This window comes from Anomaloglossus baeobatrachus, chromosome 11 (genome assembly GCF_048569485.1).
Source record: "Anomaloglossus baeobatrachus isolate aAnoBae1 chromosome 11, aAnoBae1.hap1, whole genome shotgun sequence".
Lineage (NCBI taxonomy): Eukaryota > Metazoa > Chordata > Amphibia > Anura > Aromobatidae > Anomaloglossus > Anomaloglossus baeobatrachus.
The window spans coordinates 23,302,628-23,330,078 of record NC_134363.1 but is presented as its reverse complement, the minus strand read 5'-3'; the positions used below and the strand labels follow the sequence as shown (position 1 = coordinate 23,330,078).

The 27,451-nt window shown below is 44.5% G+C and overlaps 2 protein-coding genes across 2 annotated transcripts in view; one reads left to right on the top strand and one right to left on the bottom strand.

Annotated features, from left to right (window-relative positions):
- LOC142256030 (chemerin-like receptor 1) overlaps window positions 1–27,451 on the top strand; it is a 140,591-nt gene that overhangs the window by 103,494 nt on the left and 9,646 nt on the right. The gene's annotated exons all lie outside the window — the stretch shown is intronic.
- Window positions 16,750–17,772, bottom strand: LOC142255733 (putative G-protein coupled receptor 33). Its single transcript, XM_075327190.1, has one exon. The coding sequence runs from the start codon at window positions 17,770–17,772 to the stop codon at window positions 16,750–16,752; it is 1,023 nt and encodes a 340-aa protein (XP_075183305.1).

Below are 27,451 nucleotides of genomic sequence, written 5' to 3'. Positions count from 1 at the left end.
ACATGACTCTTCAGCTTCTTCCAGAGACAGGTTCCTTCCAAAGTGGTCAGCATAAGAATGAGATTCTATAACCGGCATCAGATGACTATTATAGTGAAGGGAAGTGGTTACAAAAGAGCTACACAAGAGATTAAGGCTCCAAAGAACAGCCAGATAGGGAAGAGTTCTTAACCCCTACAGCACCGAAAAAATTGCTAAACTGACGATCTAAGAACAGGGCAGAAAAGAATGGTTTCTAAGGGCAACCAATAGAATTTTCAAATCAGTTTGAATATAAATAGATGGAACTTTATGAAATAACAGATGAACAATAAAAGCAAAAGAAGACTTAACAACCATTATGTCACACCAGTGCGTACAGTGTCTGGCACAATACAGGGGTACTGACAGGGGGTGGTATGGAAGGAAGGCCCTGGTGAAAGAGTGTGGACACCTCCTGACACTCATCTGAGTCTGCACCCTATGATCAGTAACTTCCCTATACAAGTCCTCCACCTAATTGCCATCACATGCCTAGGCCCTTGTTTGCCATGAACTTACCCTGGCTAGTGAGAAGGCTGGTGAGAGCACAAGTCTCCCCACTGTAATAATATAACACAAGGGCAGGGAGACAGAGGGAAAAACACTCCAAATTCCTCCAATGCAGCTAAATACCACAACTACAATTGTCATGACTCTTCAGCTTCTTCCAGAGACAGACTCCTTCCAAAATGGCCAGCATAAGGATGAAATTCTAAAACTGGCATTAGATGACTATTATAATGAAAGGGAGTGGTCACAAAAGAGCTGCACCTAAGATTAAGGCTCCAAAGGGCAGCCAGATAGGAAAGAGTTCTTAACCCCTAAAGCACAAAAAGAAAGCAGATTCACTGAAACAGCGCATAAAGGTTTTGACCTTCTGGTCCCAGACCCAACAGAGGTCTCTCCAGAGCGGGACACATCCAGAGCAGATGGCTTGGTGGTCTAGTGATTTTAAGAGATTGGTTTCGGTACTTTTTTCCTTACCCTAGTCCACCAGGGAAACTTACATGTTCCATTTCACTGGCCTAGATCGTGAGTGATATTGGTATTAATTTCTTCAAAACACTAGATCAGCAATCAGCATTGCCCTTTCAAGAAAGCTGATGGTCTAAGTATGAAAGGTGTCAATGTCAATGGCCTGGTGGTCTACTGAATACAAGCAGTTGACCAATGTAAAAAATAAAATAAAAAATATTTGCTTAAGGTTCATTTTTAGTAGGATATCTAAAAAGTTGATTCCCTAATTTGAAGGAACCTTCCATGGCATGATGATGATGATGATGATGATGATGATGATGATGATGATGATGATGATCTAATATATAAAGCTGTGTGTGTGTGTGTGTGTGTGTCCGCTAATGGAATCTGCACCGTCGCATTTACAATCACGAAATTTTGCACAGACGCCTCATGTGACTCAGGGAAGGTCGTAGAATATGTTTTAAAATTTAACCCCGTGCTTTACAGTTACTCTCCAAAAAACATGCCTCCATTAAAGTAAATGGAGCCTGGAACTACTGGTTTTAATAGCAGCTGTGATTGGTTGCTATAGGAACAAAAGACATTGTTAGTATAAGAAGCTTATGTGTGAGGTAATATGATGTCGGTGGGGAGACGGATAGAGAGAGACAGACAGACATAGACACAAACAGAGTAAGAGGCAGACAAGGAAAGAAACAGACAGAGACAGACACAGACCTGGAAAGAGACAGACCTGGAAAGAGACAGACCTGGAAAGAGACAGACGGGGAAAGAGACAGACGGGGAAAGAGACAGACGGGGAAAGAGACAGACGGGGAAAGAGACAGACGGGGAAAGAGACAGACGGGGAAAGAGACAGACGGGGAAAGAGACAGACACACAGACAGACTGATACAAACACAAACAGAAAAATAGACAGAGACATAGACACAGACAGACAAGGAAAGAGACAGACAGAGAGACAGACAGCGACTGGGAGAGAGACAGAGAGACAGTTACTATCCCAGGCAATGCCCGGGTACTACAGCTGGTAATAATAATAATAACAATAATAATGCAATTAATAAATCATTGCATTTTTTCTTTGGAAAGTCAAAAATTCCGTCCCCAGCCACAATCCTGTGATTGATGTAACATGGCTATTGTTTGCAGGATGCTATGATCCCATCTACTCTGTAACTAAAAAAAATACATCAGCGCTGAGAATGTGTAAACAGCAATCTGCATTTTTATTAGCCAATTTTGAGATGATTGAGGCTGTGCATGACTAATGCTTCATCTGATGATGTTGTTTGTGCATATGATATATTTCTATTTTGCATGCAGATGTAGCTGGCAAGTGAAGGCCATTAAGGTGTGTGCAACCTGTGCGGCCAGTGAGAGGGCATCAGCTGCCACTACTGCAGAGGGCGCCACTGAGGCCGGGGCACCCGAGCTGTTATTTGGTTACTAGAGATCAGTCTGCCAAAACTTCAATTCAATTGATTCACTCAAACTCGGATGCATGTAATGTATCCATGAGAACCAAATAAGACACATTTGCCATGAAATTAGACCACTATTGTGCCTTGATGAACGTATGAGACCAGAAGTGGTGAAATGTCAATAAAATTTCACATTTGCTTTTCCCCTCACCTCTCCCTCCTTCACAGGTCTCCACCAATGCTCCGTTGGCTTCCTTGGCACTTTTCTCCGCTCCGGTGCCAGTCTGCTCTCTAATTGTCACCAGCATGCTTTCTGATTTCATGACAAGGTGTAGTGCCCCATGTGGACATGTATGGCACCACAGAATGCACGTTGGGGATTAGTTGGCTCCAGAAACTTCAATGAATGAGGAGAAGACTAGTACCGGAGCAGAGGGTTAGAAAGCCAGTAGATGACCGGCAGGGAGAGGCAGTAGAGGGACATGACGCATGTTGCCCATGTGGACACGTATGGTACCGCAGAATGCATGTCGTGGCCTAAGTGGCGCAGGAAGCTTTGATGACCAAGGAGAAGACTGGCACCAAATCAGAGGGTTATTAAGCCAATGGATTACCGGCAAGGAGAGACAACGAAGAAACATGAAACTTGTTGCCCATGTAGACACGTATGACACTGAAGAATGCTCGATGTGGCTTAGGTGGTGCTGGAAGCTTCGATGACCAAGGAGAAGACTGGTACTGAAGCAGAGGTTTAGGAAGCCAGTGGATGACTAGCAGGGGTAGGCAACAGAGGGACATGACGAATGTTGCCCATGTGGACACGTATAGCACCACAGAATGTACGTCATGGCTTAAGTTGTGCCGGAAGCTTCGCTGACCACGGAGCAGACTAGCACCAAAGCAGAGGGTTAGTAAGCCAATGGATTACCGGCAGGGAGAAGCAACGGAGAGGCATGTTGCCCATGTGGTCATGTATGGCACCACAGAATGTACGTTATGGCCTAAGTGGTGTCGGAAGCTTTGATGAACAAGGAGAAGACCTGGTACCGAAGCAGAGGGTTAGGAAGCCAGTGGATGACCAGCAGGGAGAAGCGACAAGACAGACAAGCGAGTGGCTATGTGAATATGATTTTTTTTTTTGTGTGTGTTTGCTTTATCACTTTTTAGTTCATATGAATCCAGAAAAAATGGCCACATTTTTGTTGGATTTGCGCAAATTGACCTTACAAAAATTTGGATTTGCTAGAATTGAAAATTTGGGGAAGTTCTAAATAAATTTGATTTTATTAAGATTTGATTGGCTCATCATAGAGGTACTGTATTTTCCTACAAGATTATTAGGGTTGACGCCCATTAATCTAGACAAAAAAACTGATGGCACTCTCAAAACTGCAATGTGAATAGGAGCAGCATAATTGAACATGTCATAAAATGACAAAAAAATAGACAGTTGCACTCTGAAATGCTAAAGCATGCAAACCATGAATGTAGGTATATAGATATGCATTACTGCTAAAGGAAAGCTAAGAAAAAAAAATATTTAACATACAAAAATGGCCATTTTTATATCTGTCCAGTAGCCGTGTCATGGCATATCTCGTAACTGGATATCTACTTTATAGCGAAGCCTTTCTCTGGGTTAAAAAAGCTCCTATGTATGGGCAAGTAGGAACCTACTATAGAGAATAAAATCCCCCATGGCTAGTGGGCAAGGGTGCATGGTCAGAAGGCATGACCCCCATTAACCTAGACAAAAACACTGACGGCACTCCCAAAACTGCAGTGTGAACAGGTGCATAACTGACCATGACAAAATGACAAAAAAAAGATACAGTTGCACTCTGAACTGCTATAACCTGAAAACCATGAATGTAAGAGTATATATATATGCATTACTGCAAAAGAAAATCTAAGAAAAATTGAAATATTTAGCACAAAAATGGCCAGTTTCATATGTGCCCAGTAGCCACGTCAAACCATACTTTGTATAAGATTATTAGGGTACTGTATTTATACATGTACATAGCAAAGACACTGTAATGTACATCATTTTTGCAATAGATTATGGAGGAGGCAATGTATTAACTGGCTGATGTTGGGCTATAATTGGGCAATGCTTGACAAGTCTTTTTGGTGCTCTGTTTAATAGCACCACTTATAGGCGTTGTCTGGGGCTTAAACATTGATGACCTATCTTTTAGGGTGGGTCGTCAATGTTTGACCGATAGAAGTGTGACACCCGGCACCCTCACCGATCAGCTGTTCCCGATAGCAGCAGCGGCTGGAACTACTCTGTTATGGAGCTGCACGGCACAACTCCGTTACCGGAATCATGGCTGTTTTGCCACATTTGAGAAACACACATTCGATGGACCAGAACTAACAACTAGTTGCAAAAGTCCACAGATCCTTTAATAAACCCAGTTATCTGCCTGATTTGGAATGATCTATAATGGTCGCCATATGATCTGTACATTGAGATCTGGAGATACATCCCTCCGTGTCGATGCATGATAAGTGTCTCTGATTCTCAGAATCTGTTACCACTCTCTGAGTTAACTTGAAACAGATGAATCACACGAGCTAAGGAAATGGGTATGCCGAGCCGTCGATCTGCTCATGCTATGCGGATGTATGTGTCCAGAGGTCCCAGATGGTTATGATTTGTACCAGAGTGCAGCTGCCGGCTTATACTCATCACCCGCCGGGGGGTCCCGCTACTTAGAAGAACAAACCAATGTCTTATGTTCTCTAACAGCTCCAAATATATAATATAAATATTCTCTGGGAAATCGGGATTGGCTGACCTCTACTGAGTTGGGTAAAGTTTCAGTTATTCAAAGGGAGTTTCAAAATAAATTCGCGAAAAAGAAAATCAAATTTAAAGAGCAACTCAATCTGATCGATCAGTGATCTGCTCCTCCGCAGCTCTGAACTGGTCGTATTGTTGGATCTGCAAGGCTTGAGTCCCCAAGTGCTTTTCCGATGCAGGAGAGGCAAAGATCCACTATAATGCTCATGGCTGATGTAGAGGCAGCGAGTGGGGTTAGTGGACCCACTGGACCACAGGGGGACCCCAGGCTTACCACTTTTGGGATAGGGGCTTAACTAGAGGGGCAGACACCAGGTAGTGACCGGTCTCTGGCAGCTGACCCCCAGCTCAGGTGATGAACTCAGGTATAAACACAGGTACAGGCGAGATGACTGAGGCAGGTTGGACAGGCAGTTATGGACAGGAATAGTGGGCATGGCAGGGGTAGTCAGGTATGGGAAGGTAGTTACAGGAGACGGACACAGAGTTAACGGGACCTGACAACTAGCTAGCAGACTAGTAAACTGACCAAGGCAGGAGTCACACTTGCGAGTGACTCACATTGCATCACCTGGCACGGTTGGACGCTCTCCTGACAGGAGTGGGTCAGCTGCATCTATTTCTATGCAGCTGAGATGCTTGAGTCCGTAGAGCATCAGGCCATGCCAGGTGATGTTATGTGAGACAGATGCAAGTCACTCGCAAGTGTGACTCCAGCCTTACTAAATGCGTTGCGCAGGCACCTCCCCTAATGGGAGTGTGCCTTAAATACACCATGTCTCTCAGCCATAGGCTGAGAGGCATTTCCTGAAAATGGCACACTGGCCTTTTAAGAGGATGGCCAGTGTGCATATACGCGTCTTAGCTGCACTCCTGGGAACCCTGTGTGGCTTCTTCAGGGCCTGGGAAGTAAAGGAGGTAGTACTGTGCTGCCCCCACGTCAGTAGCAGCCGGGCTGCTCGGATCCAGACCTGCAGTGTGGCTCGAGGAATTCTCCGGACCCGGGGGTCACGCAGACACTCCAAATGAATGGGGACGTATTTGTACGGGATTTGACGTAGTCAGTCTGTGACGTCACCCACGGTGTGTGGTGAAGTATGGCACCACCGCTGATGTTGTGGGACACCCGGGGTGATGGGATGGCAGCTGGTTAACCCCTCCGTGGGTAGGGATGGTTGCCCCAGGACCCAGTGACTTGGTGCAGGGGACGGTGATGGCAGGAGCCGGCACGCCTGGTCAAGCCAGGGAGTCTCAGCTTACTCACGGTTAAAGAAATCGGACAAGTCCAGTGATTAACCAAGGTACTGGTGGCCGGCTGCCACGGCCAGGTGTACTCTGGTCCTCCACCCGGGCTGGTGGTCTGTGTCACTTTCCTCTGCACTGTATTGTGATGTGGTGGACTTCCTGGTGTGGAACGCGGGAGTCTGCTCCCGGTACTATTGTTGGGAGCCATGCCCGTTGACGCTGACCCGTGGGATCTACCGGACCCTGGCGGATGCCCTATCCCTCTCTGTGGGTGGTTGTCTCTTTTCGGGACTTAGGTTGCGACAGGACCTATAATCCTGCCCTCAATTGGTTAATTAGCTAGGCCGTTGATTCCGGTCCTGGCTTCAGGGTCCAAGTACCCCCTCTGTGCACGATTTCTGGGTCGGTTCTCCGGTGTCGGTACCGGCGGGCTCCAACCCTTGCCCCGGTCCACCTCGGATCTCCGGCTGCTGTCTTCATGTCTTCTGTTAGACACGGACCACCGTCTGCCACCTAGCCAATGCACCAGGGCTCCAACCCCGGCGCCTGTCAACTTCAACTACTCCTACACCTCCACTGTACTCCAAAACTCCACTGACTGCTTTTCCCGCCCTGGGCTCTCCACACCCCTAGGTGGGCGTTCTCCATCTGCCTGGTCCTGCCCACTAGTGTGACTGTCTTTCCCTGGGGGAGGTGACTAGGGTTTCAGGTCGGCTGTGTGTAACCCTGTGAGGGAAGTTATGCGGGGGCCTATGTGTGACTACCTGGTTTTGCCAGGGCGTCACAGTAGCACACGTGGTTGGCCGGGGGATTGTGGGGGAGGACGTGACCCGGCCAGGGGGGTAAGTCTACGTCTCTGCAGAGACGCTGGCGCTACAACAGTAGCTCAACCATGCTACTCGTAAGAACCATCAATCATCAGGAGTGCACCGCCCCTGACAAACAGGGAGAGAAGAGATAAAGGAGCAGTGTGCTCCTGAAGATCAATGATGAGTAAACTCTTGGATATAAGAACACTACGGCATTCTCTGATCCTAAAATTTTGAGGGCTAAAACTGACTAATGTTATATAACCCCTAAACACTATTTTAATACCCGGTTATCCCCCCAACCTCTGCTCTCCTCCGCAATTCTCCATGTCTGGTCTAGATTTATTGGCAGCTAGGAATGTTTCTGGATATTTACAGAGCATGAACTTCATGAAGGAGGTGAATAACAGGTCCCACATCTAACAACTCAACTCTATAAATTGAATTGGATTCAGCCCCGGAGGCGACTACAGCGTAAAACATTATATTACTCAAGAGGAGCAAATCAGTAAAACAAAAATAGAAGAAAAACGCAACCAAATGTCCTAAAGTCTTTGATCCAAAAAAACCAACAATCTGCTTCGACTCCTATTTCAGTGCAAATTATAACGATCGTTGATGTAGTAAATGGTCAGATTAGATCCAGATCTCTCTGCAAAGCCTGGAATAGTCATGTTTGTATTACCCAAGAACAAAAATAAACTCAGCTAAACCTGCATTAACACTGACATGAAGATAATCCGCCCCTGGCAGAAGAAAACGGTTCACATGGAAGTGACAAGGAACAGGCAAAGAAAAGATATAAAAAGTCTAAACCCTGCTTTACACGAGTCGATCTATCGTGCAATAGCACGAGCGATCGTACCCACCCCCGTCGTTTTTGCGTCACGGGCAAATCGCTGCCCGTGGCGCACAAACTCGTTTAACCCCCGTCACATGCACTTACCTTCCGGATGACCTCGCTGTGGGCGACGAAAGTCCACTTCCTGAAGTGGGAGGGATGTTCGGCGTCCCAGCGACGTCACACGGCAGCCGGCCAATAGAAGCGGAGGGGCAGAGATGAGCGGAATGTAAACATCCCGCCCACCTCCTTCCTTCCATTAAGCCGGCGGGTGCCGTGGGACGCAGGTACGCTGTGTTCATCGTTCCCGTGGTGTCACACGGAGCAACGTGTGATGCCACGGAAATGATGAGCAACCTGCACCCATGAAAGTAAAAAAAAACAAAAAAACAAAAAACAAAAAAGTGAGCCGGAGTATGAGATGGTATACATGATACTTGTGAGACCATGTTCACACTGGCCATGAGACAAAGAGAAACCAAGGAAAAAATTGTGAAAACATACCCTGCTGTAACTAAATAAAAGCATAGTGCATATAAACATAGGGTACTTAGTAAACACTGTTTTTGATCAAAAAAAGCATGGTGTGAACATGCTGGACATTTCATTCTGTGAATCCCCCTGACTGTGTGTCCTGTTGGGACCCGGTCGCTCTCAGCCCTTAGCCACATTGAGGCCTATTTTAGACCCATGGTAAGGTTTTAATATTAGAGAGTGTAGGTACTATCCCAACTGGGTACACCTTGACGTTTGGTGGGATAGCTTTATGCTTTTTTTGATCAAAAACAGTTTACTAAGTACCCTATGTTTATATGCACTATGCTTTTATTTAGTTACAGCAGGGTATGTTTTCACAATTTTTTCCTTGGTTTCTCTTTGACCCATGAAAGTAAACGATATTATGAAAGTTAACGACGAGTACACGACTCACGATTAGTGAGCGATACTGCGTCGCTCGGAGGTGTCACACGAGACGACGTCGTGCGCTATGCCGGATATGCGTCACAAAAACCTTGACCCGGACTACATATCGCACAATATATCGTCTCTTGTAAAGACTGTATGAGACCATAGTCCTAGCAGTAGTATGGATAGTAATAAATGTAATAATGATAATATTTTATCAGGGCTAGTTGAGTGGTGTGGCCCTTTAACTATATAGTATAGGGTGTGCCTTGTTGATAGAGTGATTTCTCACTGGTGTAGTTGTGATGTCCTGGACTATCAGGTCATCACAGGGTATTGTGCAGTCTGCCCTTCTGTACAATATCCACCTCCTTGGTTACGGGTCCCTGGCCTTTGGTGTTGCCAAGAACAAGCTAATCAAAACCCTAGAAACACTCTACACCACACCCACCAGACACTCCAGTGGCTAACCTGAAGGGTATAGGGTTGCTCCCATCCTTCTAGAATGACAGTAGTCTCATGTAGGTCTGCTGGACTCTTCCACTTGCAGTAACAGGAGGGTTGTGCTTGCAGCTTTGCTCCTGTGTGGCGCTCTCTATAGTGCTTGCATAGCACATTACGTAAAACCAGTACTACTCACACCTACTTCTAGATAGCTATGATGCAGTCACTCTCTGTAGTGCTCCAATGCAGCATAACACACTATGTAAAACTTGTACTATGTACACCTACTTCTAGCTATCTACGGTAGCCATTTTCTGCTGTGCTCCAATGCAGCAAAGCACACTGAGTAAAACTAGTACTACTCACACCTACTACTATCTGGCTTTGATACAGTCATTTCTGCTGTGCTCCAATGCAGCATAGCACAATATGTAAAGCCAGTACTACTCACACCTACTTCTAGTTGGCTACAATGCAGTAATTTTCTACTGTGCTCCAATGCATTTAGAACAATTTGTTAAACAAGTACTACTGACACCTACGTTTAGCTACTTGCAATGCAGTCATTTTCTACTGTGCTCCAATGCAGTATTGCACACTATGTAAAACTAGTACTACTCACACCTACTTCTAGCTAGCTATGATGCAGTCATTTTCTACTGTGCTCCGATGCAGTATAGCACACTATATAAAACCAGTGCTACTCAAACTTACTTCTAGTTAGCTAAAATTCAGTCATTTTCTACGGTGCTCCAGTGCTGCATAGCACACTATGTAAGACTAGTACTACTTACACCTACTACTAGATAGCTATGATGCAGCCACTTTCTTCAGTTCTCTAATGCAGCATAGAATACTATGTAAAACTAGTACTCACACCTACTTCTAGCTAGCTACAATGCAGTCATTTTGTACTGTACTCCAATACAGCATAGCACAATACGTAAAACTAGTACTACTCACACCTACTACTAGCTAGCTATGATGCAGTCACTTTCTGTGGTGCTCCAATGCTGCATAGAATACTATGTAATAATGATAATATTTTATCAGGGCTAGTTGAGTGGTGTAACCCTTTAACTATATAGTATAGTTACCTACTACTAGCTAGCTATGACGCAGTCATTTTCTGCTGTGCGACAATGCAGCATAGCACACTATGTAAGACTAGTACTACTAACACCTACTTTTAGTTAGCTACTTCTAGTTAGCTACAATGCAGTCATTTCCTGCTGTGCTCCAATGCTGCATAGAATACTATGTAAAACTAGTACTACTCACACCTACTACTAGCTAGCTATGACGCAGTCATTTTCTGCTGTGCGACAATGCAGCATAGCACACTATGTAAGACTAGTACTACTAACACCTACTTCTAGTTAGCTACAATGCAGTCATTTTCTGCTGTGCTTCAATGCAGTATAGTACAATTCATAAAACTAGTACTACTCACACCTAATTCTAGCTACCTACAATGCAGTCATTTTCTGCTGTGCTCCAATGCAGCAAAGCACAATATGCAACACCAGTACTACTGACACCTACTTCTAGCTAGCTATGATGCAGTGATTTTGTGCTGTATTCCAATGCTTCTCCTTCTTATTTCTGCCAGGCTGTCAGTCTACATTTGTTTAAATTCTACTAGAGGAAAACTGTAACCTCAAATGCACTGTCATGTGGAGTGGGAAGGATTGTAATGCCATCACACTGCCCCTGACGCAGCCATATCACCAACCACCCAGTATATGAACTAAGTACGCAACCCAATCCTCAATCCTAATGGCAACAAGTTGGGACATGGCATTTGCATAAAAGGCAAACTAGGTAACAAGTTGAGCAATAGGGACAACATTAATCAATGGCAATAGTAAAGAATATGCTGTTCCTTTTAATTCTTTACATCTTGCTGATAAAGAAGTCTGGAAAGGATTGGAGGGCCATGGAATGTGGAGACTATATGGTGGTAGAGGTCCATGGGTTCTTTATTAATTACGGTTTCCACCCTGGGAGGCTAAGCCTTCACATTATATATATTTAGCTCACAGTTTATTTTAGGATTTAAGGGATTAATGATGTTATCCTATCCTTCCATTTTCATGGGAACGGCAATGGTTGAGTTTACGGTGATGAGCGGATAATTCTACAGTCCATTCAATGGATCATGGCTCCATATAAAGGAAATCGTAGAGAATACACAAGGATGGCGTAAAAAATAAATAAAAAACATAAATTAAAATAAAATTTAAAAAAAAAATTCAAATATATAAAATAAAAATAAATAAATATAATAAAATAATATAGTTAAAATAAATAAAAACTATATATATATATATATATATATATAAAATATATTTCATACAAGATTTATTAATTTACTTTTAGTATCTGTGACGACATTTATGATACCGCAAAGTAAGTCGAAGATTGCCGCTACATTACATCTACTAAGTTTATGGGGTGGAGGCAAATACTTCTTCCCATTGTCCATGTGCATTTTGTCTCATGGGAAGAAACCATATTTTACACCACTTGATGGTATATAGTAATATATAGCAGAGCAAGATCCCATTTGGGAGGTCTATGATTGAAGACCACCAGTTATTTACAGAAAGAAGAGGTTCTATGAAAGTTGAAACCCCCCCCCCCCCCCTCCTCAATGCTCAGTTTTTGGAAAAACTATTTCTGGATTCTGTAGAGATCATGTTGTTCCAGGTCCATAGACGTGAAATTGACTTTTCCTCTGATGGAGGTTGCTTACCAGAAATAACATTTGCAAGTGACATCATCATGACATCACTCATCTCATTAACTTCTGGTGAGCTGAAGAAGTGTACCACCCCTGCAGCAGTCGGACTGCTCGTATCCGGGGTTGCCGTGTCTTGAGGGTCTCCGGACCCGGGGGCTTGCGGCCACTCGAAAATAAAGAGTGGACTATTTACAGGGGATTAGTGTTTGTGACGCCACCCGAGGTTTGCGATAGGGGGAGTACTGCCGCTGCCGATGGGAGTACCCAGGGAAGATTGAGTGGGGCAGCCAGATGACGTTCCCTCCACGGGACTCTGGATGGTGGAGGTGTAGGGAAGCGTGATGCAGACCGCGCAGCAGACAGGACGCAGGGTGTGCAGTGTACTCACTCAGGCCGTGTGGATGTTGGTGCGACCATTAGGTAGACTCTTACACAGAAGTAAACCAAGTCTCTGGGTGCCGCTGCTTCTCTGGAGAGCTCGTTCGGGAATCCATCCCCGTTGGTATTGCTGATGGTCCTGACCTGCCTCCTTGCACTGATGTTTAGACGTTTCTGAGTGACCCCTCGGCCTGAAGCTTTCAGGGTCCCGCTCCCTACAATTAGTTAAAGGAGCTGTGCTGTCGATGGCTGACACTTGGGTTTTCAGTGGGCCGCATAAGCTGGAAATCCCTATCCCCCTCGTTGTGTTGGTGCCTTCGATCTCTGAGCTCTTAATGAAAGTTCATAAAGAGACTATCCTCCACTGGTTAATTATCAGGTTGTGTGAATCTACTCCCTGATCTAGGATCCAATACCCCGCCGTGCTCGGTACCAGTCCGGTTACTAGATATTCAGATGCCGACCGTTCTCCAAAACTAAGTTTGGCACCTTTCTCCAATACCCTGCGACCGGGTCTCCGACTTCTCCAGTCCAAGACCACCGTCCGCGACCTAACCAAAGTCTACCAGGGAGCTTCAACTCCCTCAGCTCCTCACTCTTTGAGGGCTAACACTCAGTTGACTTCCTCCCTCTCACCAGTCTGCCTGACCCCTAGGTGGGTGGCCCTATTCAAGCTAGACCACCCACTGGTGTGTCTGACAGGGTGTGGTGTGAGGTGTGGCTAGGATTTGAATGCTGATGGAAGCAATACCAATAGTTAGGATCCCAGAACCATGAAGGGTGGGTTCTGCACCATAAGAAAAAGGAGTGCAGTTCCCTGTGACACTCTGACTAGTTCAGGGGCGTCACATAAGCATGCGTCCACTCCAGTTGCATTAATCACATTGATGGGTTATTTAATTTTGGATACTAAAGATTTTCATCATTCAAGCTGTATGAGATTGATCTGCAGTACCAGGTACAGCCACATAGACAGGGGGGAGCTGTTCCAGGAAGGGTATCTTTTTATCATCCTTTCAAATGCAAATAATATATTTTCTCTTCTAATCTCCACACATCTTCATTGGGATTCGTGATGAAGACCTCACCTTTGCTCACGCCGCATCATTCTAACAATGAATGAATATCATTTTTTTCTTCTGGGAAATTGCGCACCTGTTATGGTAAATAGAACAGAGGTTCGGTCCCCAGGCGACATTAATATTTATGCAGAGCAGTGATTAATCAGCCTTCACGTTCGCATTTCCTCCATTTATTCCATGTAGTTACTGTTCAACCAAGCGTCCCGAGCTTCCGATGCCGCTGACCGCCATGATTCCCAGTTACAGAACAAAGAAAAAATACAAAATCTGCAATTTGTTGTTTTTTTAGATAGATACTAAATAGATATTTTGTTTAAGACGACTTATTGATGTAGCAGCACTAAGTTTTCTGTTTTACCCCTAAAAGCTGCATTGTTTGAGCATTGTAAGAAAGTTAAAAAATTAGAGCATGATGCAAAATTGTGTTGTCAGAAAGTCTAGCTCTAATACAGCTGTGTAAAATATATATTTACAATGGTACATTGAGAGGTTGCCCATAGATATATGATTAATATATCCTATAGATTGTATAAAAATTGTGTTTCTGCCAATTTTTGTGTTGGGATGTTATGTCTCTGGCATCAAGAAATGTTTTGTAGAGAGGAGAAATGCAGTGATTCATGATAGGAAACAAAGGGTGGTTATTAATGGAACACACTCAAACTGGGTCACTGGTAACAGTGGGATACCACAGGGATCAGTATTGGGCCCTTTGCTTTTTAACATATTTATTACCTTGTAGGAGGCATTGAGAGTAGAATTTCAATTTTTGCATATGACACTAAACAAGGCAAGGTAATTAATACAGAAGAGGGTAATTTAACATTGCTGAGGGATTTGTGTAGGCTCAATATTTGGCAATTAAGTTTAATATAAGTAGGATACCACAGGATCAGTATTTTGCTATCTTCTTTTAAACATATTTATTTATGACCTTTGTAGGAGGCATTGACAGTAGAATTTCAATTTTTGCAGATGACACTAAACAAGGCAAGGTAAATAATACAAAAGAGGATAATTTAATATTGCTCAGGGATTTGTGTAGGCTGAGTATTTGGCAATTAAATTTAATGTAAGTGGGATACCACAGGATCAGTATTGGGCCCTCTTCTATTTAACATATTTATTAATTACCTTGTAGGAGGCATTGAGAGAAAAATTTCAATTTTTGCATATGACACTAAACAAGGCAAGGTAATTAATACAGAAGAGGGTAATTTAATGTCGCTGAGGGATTTGTGTAGGCTGAAGATTTGGCAATTAAATTTAATGTAAGTGGGATACTGTAGGGATGGCCCTCTTCTTTTAAACATGTTTATTAATAACCTTGTAGGAGGCATTGAGAGTAGAATTTCAATTTTTGCAGATGATCCTAAACTATGCAAGGTAATTAATACAGAGGAGAATACTTTAATATTTTAGTTGTATCAGTATAGGCTGAGAAATGGCAATTGAAGTTTAATGTGGATAAATGTAAGGTCATGCACTTGGACAGAGGAAATAAAATGTGCAGCTATGTACTCAATTATAAAACACAGGGTAAAACTGACATTGAAAAAGACTTGGGTGTATGGGTGGACAGCAAACTCAACTGTACTGACCCATGTCAGGCAGCTGCTGTCAAGGCTAATAAAATAATGGGAGGCACAGATGCTCATGAGAAGAACATAGTTTTACCCCTATACAAGTCACTAGTGCGACCACACTTAAAATACTGTGTACAATTTTGGTCTACAGTGTATAAGAAGAACATAGCTGAACCAGACCGGGTGCAGAGAAGAGCAACCAAGGTTATTATAGGAATGGGGGTAATTCAATAACAAGACAAGTTATTAATCTTGGGGTCATTTAGTTTGGAAAAACAGAGGCTTAGGGGCTCTGTTATTACAATGTACAAACATGTGAGGGTTCAGTTCAGAAATCTCTAATCTTTTTACACTAATGCCTGCAACATGGATAAGGAGGTATCCACTTTGTCTATAGGAAAGGAGGTTTAGGCCGTTTGACACATCCGGCATTTTGCCGGATTACCGGATCCGGCACACTCCAGTACAGTGCAATACAGTACAATGTCATTGCGGCAATCTCTGGTCACATGCTGTCATGTAACCGGAGCATGTGACCGTAGCTTGCTGCGATGCCATTCTACAGTATTATACTGTACTGGAGTGTGCCGGATCCAGCAATCCGGCAAAATGCCGGATGTGTGAAACGGGCCTAAATCATAAGCACAGATTCAGATTCTTTACTGTAAGAGCAGTGAGACTATGAATTGTGCTATACTGCATTGGAGAACAGTAGAAAATGACTGCATTGTAGCTAACAAAGTAGGTGTGAGTAGTACTGGTTTTACATAGTGTGCTATGTAATAATGTTGTAATGGTTGATTCATTACTAAAATTTGAAAGGCCTGGATGCATTTCTTGAAAAATATAATATTACTAATTATGTGCACTAGATTCTGTGATAGGGCGTTGATCCAGTCTGGTTGCCCTATGTGAAGTCGGGAAACAATTTTTTCCCCAATGTGGTGCTTACTGTCTGCCTCATGGGGTTTTTTGCCTCTGGATCAACATGTTAAGTTAGGTCATGGGTTGAGCTCAATGGACTTAAGTCCACCTTCAACCTTAAACACTATGAAGCTAAGGTATGGGGGTTTCAAAGATGGAGTCTGGTTTGCGGTGGATGGAGGCAAGTTTTTCTGGTCTGGGATCCTTTAGAGATGTCTGGGTGTAGTTCAGAGCCTGGAGCCTGTATAATGTTCATTATGGAATCCCTTACAGTTAAAAGGAGTGGCGGAACAGAGTTTCCCCTGTGAAAAAAGTTGAGAGGTTGAAAAGTTAATCACCGGGGGGGGGCTTCATTCTAACATGAGACTGTCCAGTGTCCAGTTTGGTCAACCCCTTGAAACTGTGCCACAGAATAAACCAATTTACGACCGTGTGCTGCATAGGAAGCTCCTCATTTGTACTTTTTCATAAATTCCAATGGAAAGTTTAACGAAAAGCTTTGGGATAAAGATTTTCTCAATCTGGTGGACTCTTTTAACCAAGGATTGCCTTAGACAGCATTTTCGTGAGATTCACACCTTCTAACTGACATAGAGCATGGGTCCGATCTATTGTCTGTACTCTTGAGAAAAGCATCATTTAATGTGGCCTGGAAGATGGATAGTATAGACATCTTGAAGATATTTTTAAACTTTTCCACAATGAAAAGATATAGGATCGGAGTGAAGCAGGCGTTGAAGCAAGCGGATATGGTGGAGAAGACCTTCAGAGCTTGTAGCGTCATCTCTCCGAACAATCCCTTCTCGAATCTCATTCCATACCACAAGTGATAGGGTGTCCAAGAGATAAAGAAAGATATAATAGCTATGGTTATTATTTTATAAGGCTTCTTAGAATTTGTAAAGTTTTCTTTCTTAATCTTGAAGGCAATTTTTAGGTAGCAGATAGTGATAATAACTAAAGGGATGAAGAAACCTCCCAGTAGACGGAGGCACAACATGACCCACTTGACCTTGGCTTCATAGTCTACGTCTTGCTTACCAGAAATGGTGTAGTCATTGTAACAAATAGTTATATTCTTTTCCTGATGGACCCTTCGGAAAGCAAGGTATGGACAACCACACAAAAAAGCTAACCCCCAAAGAAGAAGGGAGATGACTGAAGATTTTTGAGCGTGCATGTGTTTCCTGTAAAAATGAGGGTGAAAAACCAACCAGTATCGGTCAACGCTGATGATGGTGAGGAAGAATACGGATCCGTACATACTGAGGGACAGAAGAAAATTTACAAATTTACACATGAATTCACCCAAAACCCAACGAGGGCTGTACAAAAACATAACGGCCAAAAAAGGTATGATGAGGATGAAGATTAAATTGCAGAGGATGAGGTGGGAAAACCAGATGATTTTGAGGTTTCTTCTCATTCTAAAGCACAAGATCCAGAGATGGAGAACATTGATGACCAATCCGAAGAGGAACGTAATGAGCAGAAATGGTAGACAGATGATTTTCGAAGTTGTAAAAAGCATGAATGGCTCTGCGATGATCATGTTGGAGAGATTTCCCGTCATTGTCATCAAAATCCTAAAGAAAAGAAGAAAAATTTTTAAATTTTAAGGAACCTTTTAGGAAGTTTCTTTTAACCACCACCATTAGCTATTGCCCTGTTGTGCCCGACACTGTTCTCCGCTAGCACAAAGTGGTCACAGGCTGCCACTCCTGCCACCAATTCAGCAGTTTCTTTTGACCTCACGTTGATAGAGCTTCAGCTTCTTTTTCTCTCTGACAATGTCAACCTGATTGACAGATGGCTCCCCTCTACCTAACTGTGGGAAGTCGGTTGTCAATCAGCATGACACCATCAGTCACATCCCATCAACAGAGCAGCTCAGAAGAAAAAGAGCTGTTCTGCTGACCTGAAGCAACTGAATCGTCGACAGTAGCAATGAACGCTCTGTGCTGGCGTAAGTTACAACAGGAAGGTAGTTGCCTCTGTTGGCAACTACCTGTGTGGTAGTTTCATGGTAAAAACAAGGCCCGGACAACCACATTAGCTCTTCAGCTTTTTGAAGAAGACATTGAATTTTTTTAAAACATTTGCTGGCATGCACCATAAGTGAAGGCTCTGTCACATGGGGTTTAGCTCAAAACTCACTGACCCTCTTCACACAGCAGTGTCTGACACTATACACTAGGTCTCTTTTTAGGATTCAGAGTTCTCTCACAGGCTTAGGCATCAACCAAGCTGTGTTCTCTTTGCTTCAGGCTTGCAGGAAATAAGTTGTACTACTCTGGTGATTGTCTGTGGAGTCACATGTTGTGAGAGACCTATCACAGTGACTCCCTGCTCTTTTTAGGATGGTAGATTTGATCCTCCTATGCCCATTATAGCTTTTCGATACAGGTCCTTATGCTGTGGTGTTCCAGTCTCTGGAGATCTTGTATGCGTTTACTTGGTGTGTTATGGAAATATTCTTGTTGTCTGTTGATTTCCTCCCTATTCTTTATTTCCCCCGAGTACGTATTGTCTATTCCTCTGTGTGTGCTTGCTGTGTGACAGAGTTTTAGTTTAACCTGTTTGTGTTTTTGTGTGGAATTAATCACTCCTGTAATGGACCTCCTCAGGAGTGGTGGAGATGGGGTATTAGAGTGGGCCTGGCCAGGAGAAGGGCTAGACTGGCGGACCAGACCTCTTCACCATCAGAACTACCTCTGGTATAAGGAACAGTCATTGCACCCCTAACCTGAGGGTCAATCTAGGGTCCCTGGCTATTCCCTTATAGCACATGACAGTCTCTCAAATTAAAAGTCAAGTTGACCCAGCCCAAAACCTACCCAATCTTGTAGTGCACACTGTCTTGAGGGATTTCCAAGTCCATGCATGCACAGATGTCTTTGTCTTCTAGTTCCAGTGCGTGCACATTGAGGCTGGCTTGGTGTACTTCTCCTTGACTTTATCAACTACAGTACACGTGTAGAAAGCCACCAGCATGTCACGAGAGGACTTCACATGAGATATAATCAGAGATGTCAATAACACCAGATTGGGAAGGAGATGGCCAACCTGACTCATCTTTTGAGCTTCTCCACTCACTTGACTCAAGCAAATATATGTTGTTGGGTTTTTTTTACAAAATTTTCCTCTACTTTTCCAAGTAATGTCACCTTTAAAAAGCAGAAGACATAACTGCTAGTGGAGATGGTTTGGACATTCACCTCTTGCTCCCTCAATAATAAAGACAATGGTGGCCTTGAAGGGGAAGTCCACTCAAAGATGTCAATTACACCAGATTGGGAAGGAGATAGGCAACTTGAGTTTTCTCTTGAGCTTCTCCACTCACTTAACTCAATCAAATACGTTTTTTTTTTTTTTACCAGATTCTACTTTACTTTTCCAAGTAAGGACACCTTTAGTAAGCAGAAGATCTAAAGGGTGCTTTACACCAGACGATTTATCGTGCAATAGATCGCCGGGGTCACGGTTTTTGTGACGCACATCCGGCATCGCTTGCGACGTCGGGCTGTGTGACACCTCCGAGCGACGCAGTATCGCTCACAAATCGTGAGTCGTGTACTCGTCGCTCAGTTTCATAATCTCGTTTAATTAAACTGGCGCCGATTGCTCATCGTTCCCAGGGCAGCACACGCCACTCCGTGTGACACTCTGGGAATGATGAGCAGCAGCTTACCTGCATCCTGCGGCTCCCGCCGGTTATGTGGAAGGAAGGAGGTGGGCGGGATGTTTACATCCCGCTCCTCTCCGCCCCTCCGCTTCTATTGGCCGACTGCCACGTGACGTCGCTGTGATGCCGAACATCACTCCCACTTCAGGAAGTGGATGTTCGCCTCCCTCAGCGACGTTGCATGGGAGGTAAGTGCGTGTGACGGGGGGTTAACGACTTTGTGCGCCACGGGCAATCAATTTCCCGTGACGCACAAATGACGGGGGCGGGTACGATCGATCGTGAAATTGCATGATCGGTCGTCCCGTGTAAAGCATCCTTAACAGTTAGTGGAGATGGTTTAACATGCTCCACTTGCTCCCTCAATAAAAAAGACCTAATAAAAAAGACCATATTGACCTTCAAGGGGATTTCCAGTTAGAGATGTCAATTACATCACATTGGCAAGGAGATGGCCAACTTGAGTCTTTTTCTGAGGTTCTCCACTTGCTTGACTCAAGCAAATACATGTTTTTTACACAGTTTTCCAAGTAAGGACACCTTTGGAAAGCAGACGATCCAACAGCTAGTGGAGATGGTTTTGACATGTCCCTTTCCTCCCTCCTTAATGAAGACAATGTTGATCATGAAGGGGATGTCCACTCAGATGTTAATTACACCAGATTGGGAAGAAGATGGCCAACTTGACTCTTCTCTTGAGCTTCTTCACTCGACTCAAGCAAATACGTTTTCTTTTTTACTAAATTCTCCTCTGCTTTTCCAAGTAAGGACACCTTTAGAAAGCAGAAGATATAACAGCAAGTGGAGATGGTTTGGACATGTTCCTCTTACTCCCTCAATAACGAAGACAATGTTGACCTTGAACAGGAGTCTACTTTGTACAATCGTCTGATGATTAACTTCTTAACAGAGCATATTTACTACTTACGGTCTGTAACCATTAACTTTTAGCAATAATTTATGCAGTAATTTAGCTGTAGGTGCTCAATTTTTGAGCTGCTCCTCCACAGGAGACATAGAGGATTAGATATTCATTATCGAAACTAGTGTAGTGGTCAATTCGACTAACGGGTGATTTGACAACTTTTTTCCTGTTTTTAATTCAATGAGGTCCTACTCTTGTTACTTCTTTTCCCCTATGGGCAACGAACCTTCATATACTGTTGACTTGTGTCTTTTTTTTTTTTTATTATCCGACCATCATAAAACATCAAAGATATATTTGATAAGTTCTCAGAGTGATCACATCACTTTCCATTGTATCATTTGCACTCTGCTTGAAGAACAGTAAGAACGAGGCTTAGGCATAGGTGATGTGAAAGCTTCTTGTGGTCAGAGGCTGACTGTAAAGACTCGTTTCTATGCAAATTTCTGATGTTTATGTATTTGTCTACAGTGATACAATGTATCAAATCAGTTCGTGTGGTTATAGAATAGTGATCACGGTCTTATCATGTGAGAAGTGGCTTCCTGTAGACTAGTGTTCCCCAACTCCAATTCTGAAGAGCCACCAACAGTGCATGTTTCCTGGATCTCCATCATTAGTAAGAGTGAGTTCAGGGCCAGTGAGGGCCTAGGCACGTGACTGCGTATGGAGGAAGGACCCATCTAGGGACGTTAGGTGTTATGGTTTCCGAGGGGCGGTGAGCATCCAGGGGGAATCCATTGGACTGTGCACCAGACTCCCCTGAAGGACCAACCAGCATTGACCCCTATACATGGACTGTGTGGCGCACCAACAGAAGACCTAAATGCACGGCAGCCAAGGACAAGTTTACATAGTCTCTTAAGGACGGGTACAGTCTCTCAATGTCCGATGCTGGTGTGCGAGAATGTGGCAGCACTGTGGTGAGAGCTCGGACTTGGCAGCATGGAGGTGATGGTTTTGATGTGGCTGCATGGAGGTAGCAGCTCTGATATGGCTGCACGGAGGTAGCGGCTTTGACGTGGCATCAATTGAGGTGGTGGTAGAAAGCAGGGTCTAGGATGAGACATAGATTAGGCACACGAGACTGGTACTAGGCCTCACTAGCAGGACTAGAGACAGTAACGTACAGCGACCTGAGACCTAGCAATACACAATAGACAATGTTGCTCAGACGCCTCCTGTAAGGAAAGGCAGTCTTAAATACCTTTTAAGGTAACAGGTGACCTAGGAATAGCTCCTGGGTAATGGGATGCCTGTCCCTTTAAGAAAGAGTGCGTGACCACACGTGCACCCTACCAGCACTCACAACAGAACTGTGTGCAGCCTGGAAGCAGGAGGAGACCATGGCAGATCCTGGGACATGAGAGGAACGAGAGGGACTGTTGGACAAGTAAGAGTGAGTGCGCCGGAGTCTGGAAATGGGAATGCGTGGGGATACCATGATGGGACCGGGCAGGTGAGAGGCAGGGGGCCATCGCCAGGGCCTGGGAGCAGGAACGAGTGGAGATACCATGCTGGGACCAGGCAGGTGAGAGGCAGGGTGCCCCTGCCGGGACCTGAGAGCAGGGCGTGTGAGGATACCATGCTGGGACCGGGCAGGTGAGAGGCAGGACGCCCTGGTCGGGACCTGGGAGTGGGTGTTACGTCACCACCGGAGTCCACTCCATCGAATTCTACACCAATTGCAAGGCGACGCTGGGTTCCTGCCATGGATTGTGCTGGTGATGGGAGAGGAGTCGATGCCAGTGGCACTGGTGGGTGCAGGCTCATCCACTGGTCTGGGTTTCCTGGGGCTCTGCAGTACCACTGGCTGACGGTAGGTGGCGGGTGTCTCCCAGCTGAAGTATCATCATTCAGCTACAGCCAATGGGAAGACACCACACCCTTCTTATTCCCCCTCCTGTCTGCTGACCTCTGCCAGAGATAGTTCTGATTTCCTGGCTCCTGTTACGTCCTACTCTATTTGGTGATTCCTGTGTGCTGACTTTTGCGTGTTTTCTGACTACCCCCCGGCCTAATGTTTTTGTACCTCGCTGCCCGATCTGGATTTGACCTCTGCTACGTTTTCTGACTACGTCATTGCCTGCTGATTCTGTTCCTGTTCCGCAATTCCTGGTTTGACCCTGCCTGACTACTACTCTCATCGGACTGCAGCCTTCCACAGGCAGTGATCACCGAGGCCCTGTGTAATTCCAAATCCCTGTATAGGGGTTAAAGGGTTTCAAGGTTCTGGGGGTCCTGCTTGGTGAGTGGCTTCCCTCTAGTCTCCCCATTACAGCCCATCTGAGTCTGTGGATCCAGGCAGGCGTTACAGCGGGAACGAGTAGAGCTACCATGCTGGGACCGGGCAGGTGAGAGGCTGCACATGAGAGGGCGCCCCTGCCAGGACCTGGGAGCAGGGATCGGGCAGGTGAGAGGCTGCAGGTGAGAGGGCGTCCCTGCCGGGACCTGGGAGCAGGGACGTGTGGAGATACCACGTTGGGACCGGGCAGGTGAGAGGCAGGGTGCCCTCGTCGGGACCTGGGAGCGGGAACGAGTGGGGATACCACACTGGGACCGGGCAGGTGAGAGGCATGGTGCCCCCGCCGGGATCTAGGAGTGGGGACATGTGGGGATACCATGCTGGGATTGGCTTCTATATTAGGCTGCTTTCACACATCCGGTTTTTGCTATGCGGCACAATCCGGCACTTTGCAGGAAAACCGCAACCGTTTTTTTTTTGCTGCCGGTTGCGTTTTTCCTGCATAGACTTTAATTAGTGCCGCATTGTGCCGCATGGGCTTGCGTTCGGTCCGGTTTTTGCCGCATGCGGCAGATTTAGCCGATGCGGCGGCCGGATGGAACGTTCCCTGGCACGTTTTTTGCTCCGGCAAAAAAAACCGCATCGCGCCGCATTCGGCCGATGCGGCGCTTTTCCCAATGCATCCCTATGGATGCCGAATGCGGCGCGATGCGGCAAAAACCGCATCCGGCCGCCGCATGCGGTTTTTGCCACTGCGCATGCTCAGTAGCATGCCGCAAGCGGCAAAAACCGGACGGGCCGCATGTAAAAAACTTATGCAAAGGATGCGGTGTTTTCACCGCATCCGTTGCATAGGCTTCACAGCCGGATTGAGCCGCACAGCTCAAACCGGATGTGTGAAAGCAGCCTAAGAGAGTGCGGTGATCAGCCTCACGTGAGTGTTAGGCGGTGACCCCACTCCCTTTTCCCTAACACCAGGGCCCATCATTGTATTGATACCCTGGGGATCCCTCTGTTACACCGCTCTCCGGTTGTATTCTTGGACCTGGCACAACATGAGGGGGCATGGACAACTGTACCAGAATAATGGATGCCCTACTGATATAAAAAATGGTGAGAAATAATTGATGATTTTGAGCTTATTGACCCAACTAAACAAAAACAGAAATATTTATTTCCTTATACACAAATATAAGCCTTCCATAAAACTCCATATTCTCTTGCATAGAATGTGACTTAATGCAGCAGAAGATTTGGGCAGATCTGTATATCTTAATGCAGCACAAAAAAAATGTTATCTACAGCTTGAAGTGTTAAACCACATCAGTTACTGCAAATGGAGCTTCTGAAACTAGAAGGGATGTTTTCGATGTGGCAGAGGTGCCGGGAGGCATAAGATGTGTTATATGACTATGAGCTATTTGTGGTTGTACCTAGGCCTGCTGGTAATTAAGATCGTGACTCAGTTCTCGGCTTGTGACATACTCAGCTCTGCTATATCTGCGGTGTCACCCTCTAAAGTAGTGGTCTCTAACGTGCAAGTCCAAACATATTCTGGAGCAAAAAAATAGAGATGTAGCCCTGCACCACTAGGTTTACCTTGCGGGGGTCTCACAGGTGAACAGAAAAGACCTGGGCTTCAAGTATTCACCGCAAAGGAGTGCTCGTCCTGCACACAGATGTCCAGAGAGTGTCCAAGTAGAACGTAGCAGAAAAGGACCGCACAATCCAAATAACAGGTGAAGTTTTCTTTTATTCCAAAAAGTGCAGCATAAAAGGCAGGGAAGGAGCTGAGTGCAGGCTCCTCAAAGGACGACGGCCGTTTCGCGTTGGTGTACGCTTTGACTGGTCCACTAGTGGACCAGTCGAAGCGTACACCAACGCGAAACGGCCGTCGTCCTTTGAGGAGCCTGCACTCAGCTCCTTCCCTGCCTTTTATGCTGCACTTTTTGGAATAAAAGAAAACTTCACCTGTTATTTGGATTGTGCGGTCCTTTTCTGCTACGTTCTACTTGGACACTCCAAACATATTCTGATTATGACGGACTGGCAGATAGGAGCTTAAGAGCAGAATAGAGAGAATTAAAGATGGTACAACCAACCAAGTTTTATAGAGACATCGAATTATCAATTTGCTAATGGGATGTCTCTGCTGCTCCCTACATTTGCCTGACAGCCTCCGCGGCTCTTCTGGTGAAACATGACCACTAGTGATGAATGTGTGCATTATAATGCTTGGGTGCTCGGTACTCGAATTGAGCAGGTCTGAACATGGGCTTTACTTGTGTACCGAATATAATGGAAGTTAATGAGAAACTCGGAGCATTTTTCCGGAAGATCCCAACATAAGGGCTGGTGGGGCAGGAAAGTCGCTGAGGTGGATGGAAACAGCACTCTAATTCAATGAGAAGAGCATGGTGAAGACTCCTGGACACATCTCAGATTCTCAAGTTTCTGCTGAGAACTAAACATTTTTTTAAAAACTGCATAAGACCCTTGTAGTTTTGATAATCAGCCAAGGTAAAGCAGATAGCTGGTGGCTGGTATTATCAGGCTGGGGAGGTCCATGGTTATTTAAAAATAGCAGCCTGCAGCCACACCACAAGTGGCGCATCAAATCAGAAGCTTCTGCTGAGAACAAAATAAATATCTTTGAAAAACAGCACGAGTCCCCCCCTAATTTTGATAACCAGCTATTGTAAAGAAGACAGCTGCGGGCTGCTATTATCAGGCTGGGAAGGTCCATGGTTATTTAAAAATAGCAGCCTGCAGCCACCTCAGAAGTGGCACATCAAATCAGAAGCTTCTGCTGAAAATAAAATAAATAAATATTTTTTTAAAAACCGCACGAGTCCCCCTAATTTTGATAACCAGCTATCATAAAGCAGACAGCTGTGGACTGCTATTATCAAGCTGGGAAGGTCCATGGTTATTTAAAAATAGCAGCCTACAGCCACACCAGAAGTGGCGCATCAAATCAGAAGCTTCTGCTGAGAACAAAATAAATATTTTTTTAAAAACAGCACGACTCCCCCCTAAGTTTGATAACCAGCTATCGTAAAGCAGACAGCTGTGGGCTGCTATTATGAGGCTGGGGAGGTCCATGGTTATTTAAAAATAGCAGCCTGCAGCCACACCAGAAGTGGCACATCACATCAGATGCTCTAATTCTGGCGCTTTACCTGGCTCTTCCCCATTACCCTGGTGCAGTGGTAATAGGGATAATATGAGGGATAGTATAAGTGAGTCTTTATTTTAAAAAAAATATATATACTTTTGTATGGTTTTTTTTTTGTTTTTTTTTTTTACTGACCGGGTTAGTAATAATAGATGTCCTTCCATTATTAACCCCAGGGCTTGATGCCAACTGTCAATATGCAGCTGACATTAACCCAAAATGGATGTGCAAATTCTGGGGCAGCTGCAGACTGTTAATTCTAAGCTGTAAAGGGGCAAATATCCATGAACCCATCCCCCAGTTATCTGCTTTACCTTGGCCAGTTATCAAAAATAGGAAGGACCCCATGCTTTTTTTTTAACTATTTATTTATCTAGTTCCCAGAAACAACCTGGGAGTTAGACATGCATCCAGGCAATATCTTCATGCTCTTCCTATTCCATTTCATCACTGTTTCTATCTATTTCAGTGATTTTCCAGCCTCCCCAAAAACTCCTGGGGCAGGGGGTTTTCCGGAAAAATGTTTGAGATTGCTATTGACTTTCATTATGGTTGGTATTAAATTTGAGCCCGTGTGAGAGGACAACCTGTTCAATCTGAGTTCATCAATACTTACCACCTGTTCACATAGGATGATAAATAATCCAGTTTCTTGCATGGAATTTGCAATTGATTGCTGCCCACTTTATTATATCTATCTACCCATCCATGCATCCCATATCTATTCATCTATCATCTATCTAATAAATATGTATGTCTTTATTACATTTCAATTTTTATCTATTTAATTTTAATATCTTTCTAATATCTATAAATGTATCTATATCTACGTATATAATACCTATCTTTTCTCTACCTATCCATCTATTATCCATTTATCTATGTTTCACTCTATCTTATTTGTCATAACAGACTGGTATAGAAGGAGAGAGGACCCTGCCCACGAGGGCTCACAGTCTATATCTATCCATTTATCTATCTATCCCTCTATCTATCTATCTATCTATCCCTCTATCTATCTATCCCTCTATCTATCTATCTATCTATCTATCCCTCTATCTATCTATCTATCCCTCTATCTATCTATCCCTCTATCTATCTATCTATCTATCCCTCTATCTATCTATCCCTCTATCTATCTATCTATCTATCCCTCTATCTATCTATCCCTCTATCTATCTATCCCTCTATCTATCTATCCCTCTATCTATCCCTCTAT

Bases quoted from the DNA above. Each gene is read 5' to 3' on its own strand.
- LOC142255733 (XM_075327190.1), bottom strand. From the start codon at position 17,772: ATGACGGGAAATCTCTCCAACATGATCATCGCAGAGCCATTCATGCTT.